General features: G+C 40.5%; 1 protein-coding gene across 1 annotated transcript in view; it reads right to left on the bottom strand.

Moving 5' to 3' along the window:
* Nucleotides 1-17,644, bottom strand: part of LOC145449534 (dynein axonemal heavy chain 5-like) — a 76,211-nt gene extending 58,567 nt beyond the window's left edge. Inside the window, exons 1-13 of the mRNA XM_080327924.1 lie at nt 16,379-17,644; nt 8,982-9,079; nt 8,626-8,750; nt 7,075-7,241; nt 5,053-5,286; nt 4,332-4,457; nt 3,944-4,120; nt 3,783-3,889; nt 3,206-3,320; nt 2,728-2,850; nt 1,968-2,183; nt 1,402-1,595; nt 1,122-1,264 (exon numbers count right to left, since the gene is read on the bottom strand). Coding sequence (XP_080184050.1) covers nt 1,122-1,264; nt 1,402-1,595; nt 1,968-2,183; nt 2,728-2,850; nt 3,206-3,320; nt 3,783-3,889; nt 3,944-4,120; nt 4,332-4,457; nt 5,053-5,286; nt 7,075-7,241; nt 8,626-8,750; nt 8,982-9,079; nt 16,379-17,563 — 3,010 coding nt within the window. The 5' untranslated portion in view covers nt 17,564-17,644. The remainder of the gene's footprint in view (nt 1-1,121; nt 1,265-1,401; nt 1,596-1,967; nt 2,184-2,727; nt 2,851-3,205; nt 3,321-3,782; nt 3,890-3,943; nt 4,121-4,331; nt 4,458-5,052; nt 5,287-7,074; nt 7,242-8,625; nt 8,751-8,981; nt 9,080-16,378) is intronic.
* Nucleotides 17,645-22,670: the final 5,026 nt, after the last annotated feature.

Genomic DNA, 22,670 nt, shown 5'->3' with positions numbered 1-22,670 from the left:
GAAGGGAAATAAAAATTCCTACAGTTACAGCTTAAATGTATTATTCAATTGTACATTGAAGTTTTGTATCTCCAATAGTCTCTTTAAAGTACTATATATATTAATATAATATATTTCAATATTGTGTAGGATGTGCACTTTGCAACCTGCAGCATGGCGGTCTAATTCGGATCGCAAAAGTAGATCGTGCTGCCTGTGAATAACTGTCAATTCTGCATGGTGTACGGCCCGCGAAACGGGTCTCTATTTCCGGTCAAGCCTCATCTACTACGTTTGAGGTAAGAGAAGGGGAAAACACTAAAATCTCTAAATATTAATATGCTCATTTTTCACATGAATATTTTTGACAAAGTTAGGGATATGAAGATGTCCCTGGACAAAGTTTATTCTATAAGCTGATATATTTTTCCCCTTCAGCAAATCATACTTTCTATGTGTATTTTAATATGTAACTTCATTGATAAGACTCCGCACCGCCGTGACTTGACCAGATGAAAATATATAATCAAACGATGGGCTATGTGCGGCCCACAGTTTCACTATCTATATCAGACATGCTTGACATAATGGCTGCACGCCTCTGTTATGAAACATTGGTGTAAAACAGTGGTTCCCAACCTTTTTCGACTCATCGCCCCCTTTTCAAGCTAAACGCCGATCATCGCCCCCCCAGATTTTGTGAACCGAAAAATCGGTATAAAATCTGTAATCATCGGCGGATTGACTAAAAAAAAAGTCCACTTTTCGGCTTGGTTGCGAACTTTACACTTTTGCAACTAACTTTCCGTGGGTTGACTAAAAAAATAAAAAATAAAAAAAAGGTCATTTCTCCGACGACTTGACTCCAATATAGCCGTTTTAACGCGTCATCGCCCCCCTATCGCCCCCTTCACTATTTTCGCCCCATGTCGCCCCCTTTGTCCATTTTTGCCCCCCTATCGCCCCCTTCGTCATTTTGGCCCCCCTAGGTCGCCAAATCGCCCACGTTGGGAACCACTGGTGTAAAACCTGTGGTCTGTGTGCAAAAGGACTCCTAAATCTATCCCCGTTAAGATAGACAATATGGATTGGTGTCCTGGGCTGACAACCCTGTCGTTACTCATTTTGATCAGTTATCTTGCCTGAAATGGGAGGCACGTTTCTTTGCACCACCGGTTCCGTTTTCTCTTTGTTGTAGATCCGAGAAATGTTGTCCAGCTCTTTTCCGAAATTGAGAAGAACGGTGACGTACTTTTCCTCAATTTCCAAATTCGGAATTCCAAGCCTGGAACACGTAAAGTATTAAAGGCCATTGCAATTCACATATTCGAGTTTCTGTACAGTAACTGAGTTTCTATAGTCACTCTGAATAACAATATCAACCATGATTCGAATATACGAGAGAAAGCAAGAATGCCTCACATCTCAAATTTTCGCAGCAGCTTCACAGCACGTTCCGTACTTCCAGAGCGTTTGAATTGTTCGTCCATAAACGCCATCAGTTGGTTGTGCAAATCATTGATGTTATTCAAGAATTCTTCAAAATCGTTATCGAAATCTTTCTTTCTTTGGTCCAGTGGGTCGTACTGCTTCTTTTTCATGCTCGCAATTATCACCTGTACCAAGCAGAGTGATGCTGCAATCATCCCTTTCTAATTATTTACCATCACACACTATTGTAATGCTTGAAGCCAGATTTGATTTTTAATTTTTTTGCAGATTGAAGCCAGAGGGATATTTTGGAGTGCGGTGAGGTCCAGATATAACTTGAGAGTCAAATTTGCTGCATTTTAAGAGATATTTTGGTAGTGAATTTTGGTACTTTTACAAAGCGTTTCAGCAAATCCAGGGGCCAGATTGAGTCAAATTATATTTACTTAAATAGCTATTGATCAGATAGCTAATAGCCAAATCGCTCAGCGAATAAATCTCCGGTATATATATATATACTATATGGGTTACCATATTTTGCACTATCCAGCACATACCTGATATTTTCCACCCAGGGCCGCGAGTCCCTCCATATTGGACCGCTCTATGGCGGAGTAAATTTTTATGGTCTCAAACATTGCGATAATCTTGTTCAAGCGTCGTGAAAACGAGTCGAATTTTCCGAAGATGTACATCTCGCTGAAATCGAACTTTCTTTCATTCGGCGTCTTCTCCAGCATTTGCTTGGTGCTTTGGAAGCTTTTTTGGTATTCCTGAATGACGATAATTACATAAATGGAATGATTTGATATATCACAGTGAGCCTTCGCTTAAATGTAGACCACAGAAGCAGGCACGGCTAAATATTTCGATATGTCTACCGATTCTGTCAGAAGGAGAAAATACTTTCGGAAGCCACATATTGACCAAGACTTTATTATATTTATAAAACCAAGTGAAATCAGGATGCTGTGCTCAACCAGACACATATCAATGAGAGGTAGATAATAATTCGTCGTCCTGGCTACCAATTTTAGGGCAAGAATATTTTCGTGGCGAACCTTATGTATATATACCATGCATTTTTGAAATTGAAATGTTTTGCACCTCCTCTCTCTAAAGATGTGTCAAGTAGGTGACTGTATCAAGTGTTATTACATTTAGATTGTCACACACGTTTAGCTTGATGTCTCAAGCTTTCTACGTTAAATAAATATTATTTCCATTCATTAGAACAGTCCTACAAAACATGCTACTGATAGTTTTGATGATGTGTCTAATGCATCGATGGTATATCATGAAAGAAAATCGACTTACTTCATTTAATTTGATACATTCCTTCAGTTTTTTAATGACCTCTTCCCTATCCTGTTCGTAGATTCCCTCCGTATCGCCGTTTGTGATGTAAACCTTGCAGCTGGACACCATTTGATTGGTGACCTGAAATTGACGACAGTTATTATCACCTCACAGTAATGAAATCAAAGCCAATTACAACTTTGAATCACAGATAAGAACTATCAAAATCACTGTAAAACTTGTGCAACGGTCACAGATACTAAATTTCTCATTGTATTTAATCATGCACAGATGGGGTTTAACTTTGAATCTTGATAGCACTCCATGTTCAACTGTTGAAAGAAATATGCCGCTCTTGAAACGGTACAGTATAGGTCAATATTAACTTTCCACGGGTGTTAATTACGAAGAAAACTCAACAACACCTGAATATGAAATAGACGGTTGCTAGTCGTAAATCAAAGTTGTAAGGTAAATATTCAACACAAACTCTTACCTTTACAAATAGAGATGTCATTCTTTCCGAAGTATTATAGTAATGACTGATGCTGTGTATCATCCTGATGGTATTAATCAGCCCTGGCAATGAGTCGATCATCAAAGCTGGATCTCTGAAAGATATTTTGTACACAACAATGAGTGTAGAAAATTGATATGACATAATCACGCTAAGATTTCTCTTGAAAATATTTACAGCACAGGTGATCTGAGCTTGTACCATAGTCAGAAGCCAAATAGGGCTGACCCACCAATTATGGATATCATATCTTGTTACATCATCAATTTTTAAATTGGTAATTGAAACTTCCATTTATGGAACTTTGAATTTCATTCAAAATCAGCCTTGTTTCTAACTTTTTTATAAATTCATTCCATCAAATATAGTAAACTTGTTGGATCCTAAACTCGGCAGAATAAATCATTATTGTCTGGTTGGTTCTTTTCAGAACTCTTATTAGGCCTACACTTTACAGTTGTTAATAAAACGACATATAATGTGCACAATACACAAAGCACATGGACTCTGGACATAATGTCAAAAATAACCAGTATTTAGATGTAGATTAACAAACCTGTTGTACAATGGTAGACAGAACTTCTCCAAAGTATATAAATACTTCACATTGTCCTTAGCTTCATTCGCAAATCCGGTAATACGACCGTCAAGCTCACGCCAAGTCTGAAAATTTTCTTCTTACTATATGCATCACGAATTTAGCCACAGTATATATACCATGATAAGTTTTGATTTGGCAAACGTCAGAACGCTCAAAGCTGCTTTGACGTCTTGTCTCTTGAGCTGTTCCAGGAGGTAGTTGAACTTAGCCATTCGTCTTTTCCAATGCTCCAACTCAGCACGCGGCCCGATGTTGTCGGCTTCTTTTCGCATTTGCTCACTCTCCGCCAGCACCTTTCACACCAAAGTATGTTAACTACAGGCAAAATGTTCAGTTAACTTATCTGTATTCATACATAAACTATTTATGCACATACATTGTGGGTAAAACCATCACAAATTTGGAAAACAGGAGAATCAGTTTGCTATATATGATACGATGCAAAACAAGTAACATAAGCGCTAGCAATATAAGAGCTAAGTGTTATGTAGGACCTCAATTTACCCTTTCAATTTGTTTGATCCACAGCTTGACACAATTCTCGACCAGTTCAAGAGATTCCGAACTGGCAACCACCGCAGCACAGTCCGACGGCGTGATCAATTTCGATAGGTCGAAAGTGGTGCATTCCTGAAAAATGTAAGTTATCATCCTTGCACTCATACAGACTGGGACAACTATATAATTATAATTGTTTAATTAGATTAATTAGAAACAAATGTCGGTAATCAGATTGTAATCTGCTCGAATTTCAATTCTAATCAACTATGGTTTTCACGAACATGGTACAGGAGAGCTGTATAGTGCAAGATAGACACTAGGGCTGTTCAAAAATAACTTTTTTTCCCGGATTCCAGCCATTCACTTATTAAATTGTCAGGTTACCCTCCGCAGATCCAATTAAAATTTTTAATTTTTTAGGGAAAATAAAAAAAAAATTCAAATTTTTCTGCCAACCCCATAAAATTGTCTCCTAGGATTATCATCGAAAAACTCACGTAACTCCGCTTCTACTGGTCGGAATTGAGTCAAATTTGTTTTGGATCGTCTTTGAAGAGAGCTCAGCAATTTTATGGGGTTAGCAGAAAAATTTGATTTTTTTTATTTATTTTTATTCTAATTCTAATGCAATTTGAAAAAGAATAACTGTGTAGCTATCATTATATTTCTAATCGAATATTGAAACGCTGAAAATTGACCAGTGCAACCTGCGCTTTAAACCTACCTCCAGTGTAATCTTTTCATTCAGGCTATCGCGGGCAGCCGCGAGAGCTTCCACGAAGGTATCCAGCACGGTAATAAATTCCTTCTCCGTTTCTTTACCGGCTTCGGTCTTCGCCAATTGGCCCCATGCGGTCTGATTTTGCTGAAGAGCAGGAATGAAGATTTGCAGCATCATCTTCTCGATGGAAAAGAGCACACCCTTTTCAGATGCGTCCATCATATGCAAAGCGATTTCCTGAATGGTAATGCAAAATGCAAAGGTCAGTCACCAAGTAACAGGGTTGTAATGACTCGAGTCACGATTTCTTGTTGACTCGATTTGAACCGAGTCATATTCTTAAGCATGCGAAATAACTTGACTTGAGTCATTTTGTGCATTGACACGACTTTAACTTTAATCATTGCGCAAGACTCGACCAAATCATGTGACTCGAGACATTCTGTATGACTCAATTCAAGTCTCGTCTATCATTAATGGTACTTGAAATAGGCCTAGAAACTGTCTGCTATCAGTTTGAATCAATAAGTCAGTGGTTCCTAACCTTTTTCGTCTCGTGGACCCCTTGGCCAACATTTGAGCTAAAATCCCCCCCTACGAAAATGTGGTGACTAAGCAGGTGACTAGGTGACTAAGAAAGGTGCCTTTTAACGCACAACCATTTGTTGGCCGTGGAATATATGGACAAACATATTCAGAAATGTCCGAACTATGTCGAATGCGGGCCGCACTACACTTTGGTAAAGTACAGCTAAATTTGACCTGCAGCCGCTAACGAAAAATAAATCACCAAGTCCGCTTGTTATGGCCTTGAGTTGAATCGATGGATTTGGTATGTTTTTCACGTTGGCTCATATGTTGGTTTGAAAAGGTAAACATTTTCGCCAGTGGCCTTGTGCTGCATTCGGCTTGCCTTTTTCCTGCTTAGTAGCAATTGGCTCGAGAGGCTGTCACGTGCCCAACGAAATCGTCTCGCGAGCCTCACTTTATCAGGGGGTGTAATATTAACGGAAGGCATTTCAACATACACCTAGCTTAAAATCCGCCATACTCAACAGTTCTACCATAAAAATCTAAACACCTTGTGAATCCAGTGTATCTTCCGATACAACCCTAAAGTCAGATTCCCCCCTAAAAATTTCAAAATTCCTCTAAGGAGAGAATTCCTCCCCGGTTGGCAACCACTTCAATAAGTTATAGGGTGAGAAAAATTGGTATGTTATGAATGCAAGGCATTTGATATCGCCCAAGCAGAATTGTAAAGATGTGTGTTGAACATGACTTGAACTCGGGACTGTACACTACTCGCTATGACTCAGACTCAACCATTTGCAACCTGACTTGGACTCGTACTTGACTCGGTGGAAAGTTTAGGAGAGAGGGAGAGACATCATATATATTCTCGTCTGCACCATTGAGATGCTTTGACGATGGAGATGCGATATAACCTTTCAGTAAGGCTATCTACTCTGTACCACCATGACTTTTCTCCTACGGATTGACCCTGAATGCTGATCGCCAAGCGGGATACCTGTGGTCTGCGGATACCAGTTTTTGAGTCTTTGGTCTGACCCGGGCGGGAATTGAACCCACGACCTACCGATCAAGAAGGTGGACACATCGCCATTACACTATCTCGATCGGTGATGACATGAAAATGACTCGACTTAAAACGAGTTAAAACTTTAAAAGTCAGATTGACTTGTGACACGGAACCGTGTGACTTGGTCACTAACGTGCCAAGCACTGCTACTTTTTCCGAATATTCGAGTATATCGTCTGTACTTTTATCGGTAAAACTTATGCAAGTGTGAATTTTGAACTAACTGCTTCAAAGTCAAAGCAATTACTATCTACACTTCTCAATATTTTTAGGTAAAGCAGCCATAGACTGAGTTTCACTTGTGCAGAATAAAAAGATTATGAACGACTGTCATATGACATAATTATAAGGAGTCTAAAATTTAAAAAACCGAAGCTAGATATCCGCAACTATAACATAGTGCTTCAACGCATTCTCCTTACCCTGTTGATATTTTCCGGAGTTATTGCTTTGTCCACTCGGTTGCGTAAAAAGAATATGCATTGGCCAGTAAGTCCGACGTCAGTTCCTTCCGTGACGAACAGTTTCGGCTTTTTACCTCGAGAGGAATGGGGTTTGTCAGGTTTTCCAAACCCACCAAGATGGAGACCTGTCAAAAATACATTAGTAATTAAGTCATGCAGTATTAGGCAGTTAGTCTGCAGAACACTAAGTACTTGAGGGTAGTGTACGCAACGTATTCTTTGTAAGTGTAGCACCACTTTTATTATCAAAAGAATGACACTGAACACTGTCACCTCGGGCATTGATACTAGTGATACAACTATGTTGGGTTAGATATGAGATTTAGAGATCATACTTGGTTGTTTCTGCATCCTCCTATCTGTTCATTACATCACAATGTAGGCCTACGCTGTATGTCACCATATAAATTGTGTGTCTTGAGTGGACGAACATAATAGAACCGCTGATTATGATCTGAGGTATGGGGTAAATGGGCTGGGTATATAGACCTGGCCCATAGCGACGCCCACACACTGGTTAACTCCCAACCCCAACCAGAGTCAGGGACACAAGTCGACTTGGGCAGCACCCAGGGTTGTAATGACTCGAGTCATGCCATGACACCGAATTTCAATTTTCCGTTGACTCAATTTGACTCGAGTCATATTTGTATAGACTCAACTTGTACTCGAGTCGTTTTGCATGACTCGATCAAGTCATATTCGTGATTAGATGGCCAAGACAAGCATTTTATTGCAACTTTGGAAGAATAGTCAAGTTACAACAGTATCTGTAATTGGTATCTCGTCTATAATTACCGATACTTGAAAAATTGGGCCAGAAACTCTCTTTTATAAACATGTTTAGAGTGGCAAAAATAGTACATCCGATATCACCCACGTAAAGTTGCATAAAAAGTGAGTTGAACATGACTTGAACTCTTGACTGAACACTGAACACTCCACCCTTCACAACGTGACTTGCACTCGGACATAAATCAGTTGTGAATTGGAAATATCACGACTCGAGTCAAAAGCGTGAAAGTGAAATCAATTTGCGACTCGGATCCTCGAGACTTGGTAGCAACCGTGGGAGCACTGTTGACCTGTGGTCATGGGGAACATTGCTTATTGAGGTGTGTGATTAAAAGACTACTACCAGTTGTTTCAGCACCCTCCTATCACAATCTTTTGATGGAAATTTTAATAAAATGATGATGATGATATCAAAGCGCCAAAAAATGCTGCCTGTTTAAGACATAATATTGTATTAACTTGCCATGACAGATGCAAAATCAAAATTCGAGATAACATATTTGATTGTATTTGACATCAGTTTAGTTCCGCTTAGTTAACATGAAAGGTATGCAATATGTCTTTTTCGCAAATAAGTTACTAGTCAACTAGTAACTAGTAACTGTAATCTGCTGACAAACTCGTTAGGCTATGCCTTTAACCCAGTCACCAATTGATGATATCATTCTAACACGGATGAAATCAGGCGCGAATGTAAATAACAAGAATGATTACTTTGCTCCATTCCAGCATCGAAATCTTGGTAGAAAAACATCAGATGGGGCTTCCCACCGGATGCGAAAAACTCCCCCATTCGATCGATCTGTGTTCCCTCCAGAAGCGCCTCTTCCACATCCGACCTAATCAATCAAGTGCATGGCTTGAATAGCAAAGACAAAAGTAGTATTGTGAATAATATATTGATATTTAAGTAAACCCGAATATTTTCGGCTGACACTCGTCAGGCGTAATCGTCAGCAATTAGTAGAGAATTGAAAATAACATTGTACGCCAACAATTGTATTAGTATATTACGATAAAATGTGGCTTATATTGATGGGATAGGGCCAAGCGCCAGGCTACGAACTTACGTTTCCAGGCCGAGCGACAAAGCAACTGCATTGATGATGTATTCATGTCGACCGTCCAGTTGCGACCGCTTATTCTCTCGCTCTTCCTTGAGTTTTTGCTGAAATTCGTGAACTCATTTAACATTCCGACTTTTAGCACGTAATCGGGCTGGGCTGGCAGCTCCGGAATATCACGTTCAAGCCTACAGTATATGGACTTGGACGCTTGCCGATTGTCAAACTGGAGAACCAAAAGATATTCAAAACAATTTGCCCGTTGCGAGCCTCTCAGCTTGACTTTTCACGCCCAGTCTATTAACTGATTTACAATTAATATTGATTAATCGGAGACATCAAAGCCACTATTTATGTATAACTGCGATATTGTAGGCATGACGTAGGCCTACGGAGTCTTGCGGTCGACGTCTGAAGCTCCCGGGCCATTCTACATCACTAGTTTTAGACTGTTTACATTTAGTTATTTAGGTATGAGCAAGTTAATAAGCGAACAGCTGTTATACTATCTACGACATTGGTAATCAACCAGGGCAGCGAACAATTGCGCGACATCACATCGGCAGCACGGTGTTCGACTTTGATTAATTCTATCTATACTCCCAATGTTTTCCTCGCACTCACGTTAATCAGCTTGATTTTTGTCGCCTCTCGCGTGCTGCCGAAATCAAAACTTACTCCCCTGCTTCCCATGTCTACCACTATCACATGAGCATTGAGCAACGCTTACCAAACCGTCGAACGAGCCCTATAACCAACTTCAATATTCTGTATTCATTCGATAAACCGTCTTTTACAACATGTTACAGGGTCGGTTCATAATGCCTATTAATTCCGAACACATGAATTCACCAGTCAATGTGATTCCACCGCCCACTTGACAAGAGAATAAGAGTTTCAAGGATATACCTTTGAGAGAAATAGGAATAGTAAACAATAAGTCGTGCTTCATATAGCCGTGCGTTCTTGGTAATCCTCTTGAGAATATTAACTCACATATTATAAATATTAATGGTAGACATGGACATATTTTACTGCCCCCTATCAAACTTCAAAGTTGGCTAATGTACACTTCGTACGGTGTTGAGCTTTGGTGAGGATTACAGGATACATACGCTGAAAATGACATGATTTAGTAGCCTCCTGCTGTCACTAAACCATATCAATTTTCTGTGTTCAGTGAGAGCAGTTATTACAATTTAAATTAACTGGAAGGTCGAAATATTATCTTGATTTTAATTTAACAAAACAATTTGCTGTTAATCACTTTACTGGTGCCCCCACACCACATCCAAATCACATCATTGTGCAAACGCGCAGATTCTTTTAGTGAAGACCGGCACTAATCGCACTATGAGATGCTGCGACTGTCCAACTATAATTTATTCTCGCGAAATCAATAATATCAATAATGACTCAATCACTTACATTGAAGGCTTTGACGTCTGAATTATTAGCTACCACGCGAGATGCTTTATTTCCCATAGCAAAGGCATCTGCGCATCACTTTCAGGACGCCAACAAGTTTTATCGCGACACTGCACAGAATAGCTGTAAACTGCCTGCCGCACCTAATTGGTTCCAACGCGTAAGTACGAGTGGTTATTCCAAAACATAACACAGGTAATTTACGATGCGTGTTGATTTAAGTTGCTTGAAGTCCCGCCACAGACAAGATACCTTCGTGACCTACATCATACCAAGCATTGAGAACTGCGGTTAACCGCATGTTACTGAAGTTAGTATTTGGTGAAGATGAGCTCCCAAAGTGGGGGAATTCAAGGCATGTTACATATTGACATTTGTACCAATATCTTTAAGCCAATTAGTGAATTAGTCAGGTATTGATGTAGCCTTAGCATGGCAATAATTTTCATTCAGAATGCGTGAACAACTGAAAATGTTACAAAACAAAAAATATGCCATCATTTTAAGACTTGTGATTTTAAATTCTCACCATTGCTTCCTGAACATTTTGAGTGCTTTGACGATATTTCCCGCTTCCTATCGTATTGCGGGTGCTGGTTATTGATACGTGAGACGCCATTCTCCCCGCGCCCTATCAGAGGGCTGCCTTAAGCTCCGTAAATCCCAGTAAATTGTAGAGTTGCCAAGGTAATTTACCCCCTTTGAAATACGTAATAAAATGCGCGTTCTGCCTCCAACTCCAAGCGACTAAGCCTTCATTACGACTCGACGGGGTGCCTGTCGCGCGTATGTGATTGAATTTTGAATATATTTGTACAGTACATCGCTCTTGGCAACCGATTTGTGATTATCGTTATGAAATATGCTTCGCCGTATATAGGAAGACCAGCGTTAGAGAAACACAAAAGAAACGCACGCCTCCAATAACCCTTCTGTGTTTTCATATCCGCGTCAATATTCGATAACAATGTAGGCAGAATAATGAAATAGACGAATTCGTATAGTAACGCTAACCATACACAATGCGCGTCTATCTTGAAGACACTGATGTTTGTTTTGGGGCTATGTTCAGGCAACGTCGTACAGGTAATTATAGGATTCCCAGATGTGACATGAACTGTATAGCCTATCTTCCTCGGGATACTCTAATTAAGAGAATTCGATTAAAGCACTCGTGGTAATTAATTTACGAGCCATGACAAAACACAGCAACCTACGTGTTCCGATATGATGTCTGGGTGTCTTTTGGGCAGTAGGTCAAATCTGGATCAATTATATTCGGTATGTTAAAGATTAAATTTGGTATTTGTTCACGATTTCATGCAAAATGTTATATTTGCTCAACTGCGGTCAGATTTTATTTCAGTATGAATGATTGTTAAAGATGCAGCCTTTGGAATAATGTTTCTCAGGTATTGTGGTCGTGGAACCTTAACGAACCAGATCATTTTTCGTCATTTTCATGTAGGTATTGCCCGGTGTTCACGTCACACAACCATCATTACCATCAGGGGTACAATTTTTCTGCGCGCTCAGCAGGAACTCAGTTAGTTTTCTAGTCTCATTCTCTCTCGAGTGAAACCGATTCTCCCAATCCGCATTTGGACATGGACACTTTTAACGAATATAATCACCAGGGCTGATTTAAGTAAACATATATAGAACTCGATCAAACAGCCGGGATTTGTGTTTGCTCTCCTGTCTTCGATAAATGTCCCGCATTGGTCGTCAGTTATCGCTTGGTCATAATGACGGTAACTTGAGTTTGCGTTACTGGGTCGTATGTAGTTTTGACTGGTGCGAGGCGCCACACGTTACAGCCAGGGATATCTATCCAGGATATCCCTGGTTACGGCAATCCTAATCAATGCTTACAACCTGTGGACTCTGTGCGGAGATGTCCCTATTTAACAGTGGCGGCTCCTGACAATATCGGGTGGTGGGGCAAGGGATGCACGCGATTTTAATTGTATAAATGACGCCACAATAGTGTATTCCTACGTGAAAATGTGACTTCGTGGTGGTCACACACGGTTTGTATGGGGTATAGACATTAGGCATGGTTAATATAGCTTACGTATTTCAAATTATTCGAAAGAAAATATTAGGTACAGTAGTTGATACCTGCATATTGTAACATTGTATTAGTAGGCCTATTGCGCGCGGCGTGATTTCATAGTTGTTTGTTTGTTTGTTTTATTACATCATTGGCGCTTATCGCTATTATAGTCATTTGCGCCCAGTACATCAATTTCATAAATGTCAGAAGTCTTTGTGCTTTTTGCTCCTGGAACGCGATCTTTAGCTGCCATCTTTCAAGAGTTCGGCTCTCTCTTCGTCTGGGCTTTCCAATGCGCTGTGTTACAGCGGGATCGGCGATGAGGAGCCCAGATAAACCTCCGACACATAGAAACATGGCAGAGCCGTGACTCGAACCACCAACCATTGGTGTCGTGACTGCAGTGTTTTAACTAGGGCTGGGCAAAATCGAGTACCTGAGTGATTCGATTCTGAATCACCTAATATGCTTCGAGTCGAATCGAGTAATCGAGTATCACTCATTATGACGTCATAAAAGAATGTAATATGGCAAAGTTCAAATATGTACCTTTTATGCGACCGCGAAGGATATAGTGCTTGTTATCTATCACATTAAAGATACTTTGGTATTTTTTCAACCATACCGATATCATTGTACTTGGTGACAATGTTGTGGGATGATCATGACTTCGGAAATGTGCTATTTCCAGTAACGTTCGTATCTTTGTACGATATGTTTAGTATGCTACAATACGGCCAATCAAGGTTTCAAGGCTTCAACAGTGAAAATTAGTATCGAAACTATAATTCTCGATGATAAATTAACTTTCGGTGGCGAGGAGCGCATAATTTCAGTACTCGAAAAAATTGTCTTTTACTACTCGACTCGAATCATTAAAATTAATACTCGATTCAGATTCGAGTACTCGAATCATTGTGCCCAGCCCTAGTTTTAACCAACTGCGCCACTCGCTTCATAGTTGCAAAAAGTTTAATGACGAGCTCATTGAAATCTGGAATACCCAGAATGAGAGCGTTGAGAATCATGAGCACATCTAACGCATCGAGCCTAATTACTTCAGCAAAGTTGAAAGAAAGCGATTCTTCAACTATAGGAATTGAGGAATAGGCTGATCTAGTCATCAGCTGTTAGCCGTCATCGAAAACGAACTAGCTATCCCGCTTGACAGGGGGTTGTAAGCAAATGGCTTGAAGGCCACAATTTCACGGTGAAATTGATATTGGAGAATATAAAATAAAGTAAATATTTTAATGTAAACCGAGAATCTTAATAAACTGTTTCATGAGATCGTCATCTCATCCCCTATCTCAGTATGAAACTCAGTTAAAATTAGCACAGACCAACACTGGCTTTTGCGTGAAATCCGCAATGCGGTAGTTAGGCCTATCTGTCAGATATCTCTACCATACTCGACCTCGATAACGAAATTACAGCCCTAATCATTGAGTGTCAACCTCGGGACTTGGCACAGCTTCGTTACTAAAATCAAGACATACTGTCCAAAAGCTCATCACCGATCTAGATACGGAGTAGGCCTATCGTTAAAATCAATAATGACCAATACCGGTTTTGCGTAAAATCTGTTAGCGATAAATAACGAGTCAGCTCTCACTCGACTTAGAAATGAAATTACCACCACATAGTTCGGTGATAAACTTAAAACTTGGTACAGCGTTCGTTATAATATTAAGACTTACTATGCCAAATGTCATCACTGATATCGGTATGGAACATCGTCAAAATCAATGGAGACCAATACCCGCTTTTGAGTAAAATCTGTTTGCGATACAAGACGGATCAGCACACAGTCAACTTTGGAAACGAAATTACTACCCTAAACTTTAAGTAGCAACGCTGAAACTTGGAGCAGTGTTAAATACCACCATCACGACATAACATACCAAGTTTCAAGAATTATTATGTTGCGAAACACCGTCAAAATCGCCTTATACCAGCAAAGGTCGACCCAACGCATAGGACGGTAACATAGTTCAGGTTTATATACCATTGTTACATCACACTGGCATGGCGACTTGTCAAGTTGCCCCGGTTGCTCGGTAATTAGATGAATAAGAGAGAGTAGTTCACCGTTTCTTTATTATGAGCGGCTTTGAGAGAACAGACAGGAAAGGAAAGGACGTAGTTTATTTTTGTCCTTGATGTTTTTGCGGCATATACACCGACTCATGATACACGTACACGCGATCTGCGCATATGCATACCATGAGTACATGATGTGCATATGCCGCTGGACAAGGAAGTGCAGATATAGCCTTTACAGCTTTCTAAGTCATGCACCACCCCTCCATGCTATCCCAGTAATGCATGAGCGCCAAGCAGGGAAGCCATGGATACCAGTGTTACTAATCAGGTCTTTGGTCTGACCCCGGCCGGGAATCGAACCCACGACCTACCGATCAAGAAGCAGGACGCTTAACCATTACGCTATCTTGTCGCTAACCATTACGCTATCTTGTGAAAGCTTATTATGAGCGCTACCGGGGCAAGCCCCGGTTAAGCATTTACAAAGCGAAAACACAGAAGATAATTCGATTTTCGTAGAGACTTCGCTATATATGGGCATTTACAAGCGAAAGCACAAAATGAATGCGATTTTTGCCGTGATTTCGCTATATATTGATTGCTGAGCGTATATAAATAGTAAATCATTGTTATTGAACAGAATTTTAGGTGGGGCAATGCCCCAGTTGCCCTATAGGACGAGCCGCCACTGCTATTTAAGTATAGGCTATCCCTCGCTCGGATAGAACCGGGGCCGAAATGCAAATCGAAACACTAGGTAGTCCCGCGGAAAAACTTGATTCTAATATCTTTGTCACCCTCTCAATATATATATCGTCAAGTTCGCGAAGGAAATGTTTTATGTTTCGATTGATATCAATTTTATTGTAATGAAATGATCAATTACGTACTGGCTTCTGTCTCAATGTTACTTTAGGCAGGGGTTCTCAAACTGTGGTCCACGGACCCAATCTACCGGACAATCAACATTGTGGCCATATTTTTTTATTTTTTTCCCCAATTTCCCTCTTAATTGTAACTAGGGCTGGGCACAATGATTCGAGTACTCGAATCTGAATCGAGTATTAATTCTAATGATTCGAGTCGAGTAGTAAAAGATAATTTTTTCGAGTACTGAAATTATACGCTTCTCGCCAGTGAAAGCTAATTTATCAACTGGAGTTATAGTTTTGATACCAATTTTCACTGTTCAAGCCTTGATACCTTGATTGGCGGTATCGTAGCATACGAAACATATAGTACAAAGCTACGACGGTTACTGGACGTAGCACATTTTTAAAGTCATGATTATCCCACAACATTGTCACCAAGTGGATGAAATCGGTGTGGTCGAAAAAATACCAAAGTATCATTTATGAGATGGATAACAGGCATTATATTCTTTGTGGGGGCATAGACGGTACATATTTGAACGTTGACGTATTACTTTCTGTTCTGACGTCATAATGGGTGATACTCGATTACTCGACTCGACTCGAAGCATATTTCGTGATTCAGAATCGAATCACTCAGGTACTCGATTTTGCCCAGCCCTAATTGTAACTTGAAGAAAGAGTCCTCTTTTGCGGATATTCAAATATGGTAACCCTACCTAAATAGAGATGAGTTTAATCTGGTGACCGTCTTTGCTTTTAATGATCGGCTTCTAAAATTTTTGAGGTACTCGCAATCGCTCACATAACTTGAAGGGGTGCGCGATCAAAAAAGTTTAAGAACTTCTGCTAAAATTGCTAATAAACCAATGTATAATGATGATAGGAATAGTCAAAATCCCTTAGCCTAAGAGCGTCTCCTAGCGGAAGGATCATCACAAGATCAGTTCACCAGCTCCTCTGTTTTGGTTCGGCCAAAATCAATGATGCAGACTCACCATAAATCCCAGTGCGAATCGTGCTTGATGACGGTTTTTCAAATGCTCCGGTAGATGCTTTCCTCCCAAAACATCTTTAATGATTTTCGAAAATCTCAAAGTTGACCGTCTGCTCATGGAAGACGGCAAATCGCGAAACGACGCTGCGGTCGTAGCTTCCGACTGCGTGTCTCCATCTTTCATCTGATCTTTCAATCCTTGATCTTCATACCCTTCGCCATTGTCGAATTGACGCGACAAAACTCGTTCGCCTGATTCAACTGTGTTGGTCGTCACTACTTCGCTATTTCCGGCGTGATCGGCCTTTGCTGATACCTCAGCTTGATTGCGTGTCTCAGAAGTGACGATACCCGTTGTAATTGCAGCGTCCTGGGTACGTTTTTCATGAACATTGTGCTCTTCCCCGCTGATACTATCATGCCGGAGAGATGGCTTTTTCACGTTACTGTCATGGGTTAAAGTTGGATCCTCCTTAGAATCCAGCAATTGCTCTGGATGACTGATGACTTTTCCAGATTCGGTGTGATTTTGTTCCCCATCGTTCGAGTCAGATTTACCTGGTACAGAAGAACCGTCTCCACTGCTGCTGCTGCTGCTACTACTACTACTACTGCTGCTGCTTGTCTCTCTGACAGCAGTAACCTCAAGAGATCGATTATCTCCGATTTTCTCGAGTGAGCCATGTAACTCATTAGATAGTGAGCTACCGGTAGGCCTACCCGAAGTTGTGGAATTTTGTTGGTCACGATTGTCGTGATCTAATCCCGTGGAAGGCTGGCTGACTTTTGCTTCCAAGACTTCGTTTGCTTCGCCAGAGGAATGCACATCATCTGTATGCTCTATGCTGGACTTAGTCATGTTGGTGTCATCCGTAACCGACGTCTTTTCTATGTTTATGTGGGCCTCAGTGGTCATGTCTGAATCATGTTGGTCGGCTTGCTCCTCAACTCTCGTTTGATCTTGAGTTTCGTCCTCGCCCGATATTTCTATTACAGGGATTGTTTTGTCGCCCTGATTCTGCTTTTCGTCGCCGTTGTCATTTGATACGGAGTTAGTGTTATCTTGGACTGAAGTATGTTCTGTATTTCCAGTACTATCATTTGATAACTTATATGACTTTTGGGACTCCGTATTCTCTGTTTCATTACTCGCATTCCCTCTCGTGGAATCCTCATTCCCTTCCATTTTATTTCGGATTCAGTTTTCGACTAAACAATGCAGAATCCGCTGCGATCTGTCACCTGCTAGATTTTCTACGGTAATGATTGTACAATCGATATGCGTAACTCAAGTCCGGTACTAAGTAAATATGTAAAACCTTGTAGAATTGCATTTTAACTACTCTACAAACAAAGCACAATACAGCCGTGGTTGACAGGTCAATACATTTCTAGGCGTTGATTTCTTGTCGCCTTGGAGATATAACCGAATTGCTTGTAGTTACGCCTCCGTCTGTCAACAAGCTCAGTGCCATTAAGCATCATTCAGCTAATAAATTCCACTACTTAACGTCAGCCGGCCATAGTTAAAGCGATTTTCATTTCACATTCACAATTATTACTCATAAGGATCATATATTTGAACATAACGCCAGAGTTGGTCCAGTATGGTAGGCCTAATGGCATCGCCAACGACTCGTAGTGCCGGTTTGAGTTTCAGGATTAGAGCGTTTGTCGTTTGCGATGTGTCGCAGTTTATACGGCGGTGGTGGCCCAATTTCCGAAAAGAAAATGTCTGTATAGCCCACCTCTAAATTTGGTTGACTGATTACCAAAAAAAGGTCACCACCATCGTTCAGACCGATTGATTATACTAGAAAGGGGTCAGCACGTTCGCCCAGACCTGCTGCTGGTGATTACTAAAAAGGTCACGGCCGTCGCCATCTCATCCGCGTAAGTGGCGTCTCAAAAACGCCTATAGAAGTGGGACGTGCTATAAGTCGGCAGCTACGGAATCAAAAATACGGAATATCGGCCTGGTGTAAATTACCATTGTAGTCGACAAACACCATGAATACCACAAACAACAACAACCGTAGCCAGGGCAATGCTTCCAAACCGGTGGGTAGCGACCCACCACCGCGTCGCAAAGAATTTCTAAAGGTGGGGATCATAATGTTAGCAGATCCCGGAGAAAGCTAATCATGTGGTTCACCATGTGATTAATAACTGCTATTCGGGAAACATTTTAGGCGGACATCATAAAGTTAGTGGATCCGGACGACTGCCAATCGTGTAATTAAAAACTGCTAATCGCGATACATAAGGTTGGATAAGGTTACTTGCGTGATTACTCGAGGTGCCCTGAGTTTTCAATTAAGTGATGTTATCTATTGCATCATATTGCTGTATGTTGTCAATTTGTTGAATGGAACGGCAGGCTGCTAATAAAGATACTGCGCGACGCGCGTCCACGTCGTCGAAATATCATATGATCGACCGAAAAGATCATCGCTCTATCAAATATGCCGGACCTGACGTGTGGAACAGTATCCCGCCGGCCGGCCAACCGACAGTCGACGAGCATGTCCACTAGGGCTCTTCAAAAATGACTTTTTTTCTGAAATCGTACTGGCTACTTGATAAAATTGTTAGGTTACCTAATTTAAGCCTACACACAAAATTTGGTTCAATTCCAGCCAGTAACCGCTTTGCTACAGGAGAAGAAAGTTTTTATTTATTATCTAAAATGACATAATAAAAAATTTGAAAATTTTCTGTTCGCCCCATGAAAGTGTTAGGCTGTCTATAGAAACGATGCTCACCAAATTTGGTTCAATTCCAACCAGTGGAAGCGGAGTTATTGCAGTCGAAAAATTTGGATTTGAATAAAATAGTATTTACGGTGACCGATTCTTTGTTTATTTATTATAGTTGTGCTCACCGTAAATACTATTTTATTAAAATCCAAATTTTTCGACAGCAATAACTCTGCTTCCAATGGTTGGAATTGAACCAAATTTGGTGAGCATCGTTTCTATAGACAGCCTAACACTTTCATGGGGTGAACAGAAAATTTTCCAAATTTTTTATTATTTATTTTTATATAATAAATAGAGACTTTCTTCTCCTGTAGCAAAGCGGTTACTGGCTGGAATTGAACCAAATTTTGTGTGTAGGCTTAAATTAGGTAACCTAACAATTTTATCAAGTAGCCAGTACGATTTGAGAAAAAAAGTCATTTTTGAAGAGCCCTAGTCCACATTCAAGTCGAAATACAAGCAATTACTATACTAAATATATACTAGTTCGTCCTCAAGATTACCGGACCACGATCTGACCTGTCGATCTCGCTATCCATGACAGACCAACCCATTTTTGTGGCTTGTTTCTTTCTACTATCTGCTTTTACTTTTTATTCAGTGTGCAACTTTGCAGTGTGCAATGTGCATGCCTCCTACTAACATCGCCTAGGCCAAGGTGGGTGTCTGATTCCTAAGACTACTACTCCAAATCATTTCGACACCTTCCTATCTTTTTCATTGTGTCGCATTTTTGTGGTGTATTGTACTGATAAAAATTGCTAATAAACCGAGCTGAACTGATATCATCATCGCGAAATGAAAGTCGTGCGTAATCAGTATTGTACAATGTACTAGTGCATTGCATTGTAGAACGAAGAAACGGATTATAGAAAGTTGATAGATATATCGCTCTGCTGCACTGCAATGGTTTGTTGATTGTGTGATTGTTTAGTGAAGCCATTATCATGAAGACAATCGTCACTGTCATTGTCGGAAGTATTTGCGAATTTGGAATGTTAGGCACTGGACGCAGTTTTTACAGATAAGTATTATCTATAGTTTGTTACGATTTGTTCAATGATGAGATTAAAACTAACTTTATGCGCGGCGATCAACCGGTTTCCTTAATCCTAGGTTATTGTTAAATCCTGATGAACACGATAATCGACTTTATCAATAATCCAACTTCATGATCCCCTCCCTAAATGTTACAGTTTTCTATACAATTTGCCAGATATGCCAAATACCTTATCTCAATCAACCAACATTATCTAAGTTGAATTGTTGTTGCGCCCATATGCGCTACAAGCCACGTACCCGTGCTCATAATAATTCGTGAGTCAGATTTTCGTGACAGTCATTTTGATTGGAGCGCGAAATTGCGCATATTGTTCATTGTTCATGGAATTCATTCCTTTCTCCAAAGGCTTTGCAAACATTGATCGGGAAATCAAGCAATCTAGCCCGTTTTGCCACTTTAATCAGCAACCAATTGCCGTGACGCCATCATTGTTTTCAACGTTAGAAACGAATTACTGATTGGATACGCGCTTTCTTGTTTGTAATCACCTGCTACGCGTATTAATTATCTGCTTGATACACTAGTATTCCCTGGTCCCGAATCGTCGCTTGTCGGCGGCTAGTAGCACTTACACGAAGTATTTTGCGTTGAATTACGTTCTCATCCATGTTCCCTCTAATTTTTCACGAGGCTGCGCGCACTCACCAACTCATAGGACAATGTGTTGACTAAAGAAAGGGTCATCGCTTTGACTAGACTCCCAAATCCCAAGATTTTCCCGAAACTTCAACGTTGACGTTCAAGATTTTCATCGCATTTTACTTCATTTACTTAGGGTTAGTCTGAAAATTTTGAAAAATTGTTATCCTTTCCCGATTCCAAAATATGGTAACCCTAATTTAATACATTTGTACATCGAAAATTGTCGTCAGTTTGGTCTAATGATCATGATCATTTATGCCTTCTGCGGAAGATGTGATGATAATTTTTTTCTGTGCCCGGCCCAGATTTTTCTTTGCACGCAGACTTCGTCAACACCTCGCACGCGCGCAGGTTAGAGGGAACGTTGGTTGTCATTAGTTCGGTCGTATCTCATTGTGGATCGCACAATATAACGTGCGTTAGGAGTGGGTCGCTACCCTGAAAAAGATAGGAAATGCTGGCCTATAGACCTCTACTCAAGGGCCTATTCGGGAAACTGATTACTCTTAAATAAAGAACCCCCAAGTTGGAAACCGCTGCTGTATAGCAGAGAAGCACTGTTGATCGCTCTAAACAAGGCAATGGCCCATAGTATGAAAACCTTTGCTCTAGTCTAGGCCAAGGTGGTCGCTGGATTGATGTGGTCGTGGTGGTTTCGACACCCTCCCGTATGTTCATGGTGTCTTGTACTCGCATTGATCGCAGCGCATATGCTGTATTGAGTATGGCATCGATTGTTTATGGTATAGGGTTGCGATACGTCCGGAATTTCACTATTCAAACTGTGTCTGAGAGGAAATTCTGAAATAAAATTCTAAAATGTCCGGAATTTTGACGGCTTGATGCATAGGCTGAATTCTCTTCGTTAATCAACATAAACAGTACTATTTTTAGGCAGTTAATGCTATTTAATTTTTTTCTTCGCGCTGTGCGCTATTTAGTGTAGTATGTATTAATTTAAATATGGAGACTCGCAGAAAACGTATCATAAAATAAATAAAAATAACCATCATTTATACTAGAATAAGTCTAATTGTAATCGCAATTATAAAAGAGCGGTGTATTCCTAAAATCGGTTAAGGTCGTTTGGATGCTCTGATCAAAGACGCTGGTTCTAAACCTGGTCGTTTGCCTTTCTTTATTCTTGGGATCGCGAAGATGTTGAACGTAATAAGCTTCCAAAATAGGCCGTGAGCAAGTCTGGGCAAGCTGAACTTTTTTGTAATCCGCTTATCAAATTTTCAGCTGGGCTACGGAACATTTTCAATTTGGAAATGGAGTCGCGACCATAAACTGTTGAAAACCTCTGAATCTGTAACCTGCTGGTGCATTTTATAGTAATATATGGAAGAACCAATATTATCGACAGAATTCATTCACATAATTTAACAATCAGATGCATATAGTAAGCCTCCAATAAGTTGCATCGATTACCTGATGTTGGCCCCAAGATCAGTGTTTTTTGGGCGGAGGAGGCTGAAAAATGTGTTTTCGGTCCTGGTTACAACACACACGCACATGACTGTACCGACCTAACAGTATAGCAGTATTACCAGAGCTGTCAAATACACGGCCGATTTCATCCGGCCCGTGTAGAAATCAGCTGCAGACCATAGCAAACACCAGAGCTCACGTTAATGATGGCCCAATTCAGGACCTATGTTCCACTTCTGTATACAGTCGATAGGCAGTGGTGGCTTTTGGGGTGGGCGAGGTGGGCGGTCGCCCGCCCCCCCTGGTCGAAGCCCCCCCCCTATTTGGATTTTGCGTTTTTTTCAAGGATAATGACGAATAAACATGGAAATGCGTGTACCAAGCAAGAATAT

This window comes from Botryllus schlosseri, chromosome 11, assembly GCF_051294905.1.
Source record: "Botryllus schlosseri isolate E-star chromosome 11, Bs_hap1, whole genome shotgun sequence".
Taxonomy (NCBI): domain Eukaryota; kingdom Metazoa; phylum Chordata; class Ascidiacea; order Stolidobranchia; family Styelidae; genus Botryllus; species Botryllus schlosseri.
Note: the sequence above shows the minus strand (reverse complement) of the source record. Positions and strands in the feature narration are given on the sequence as shown.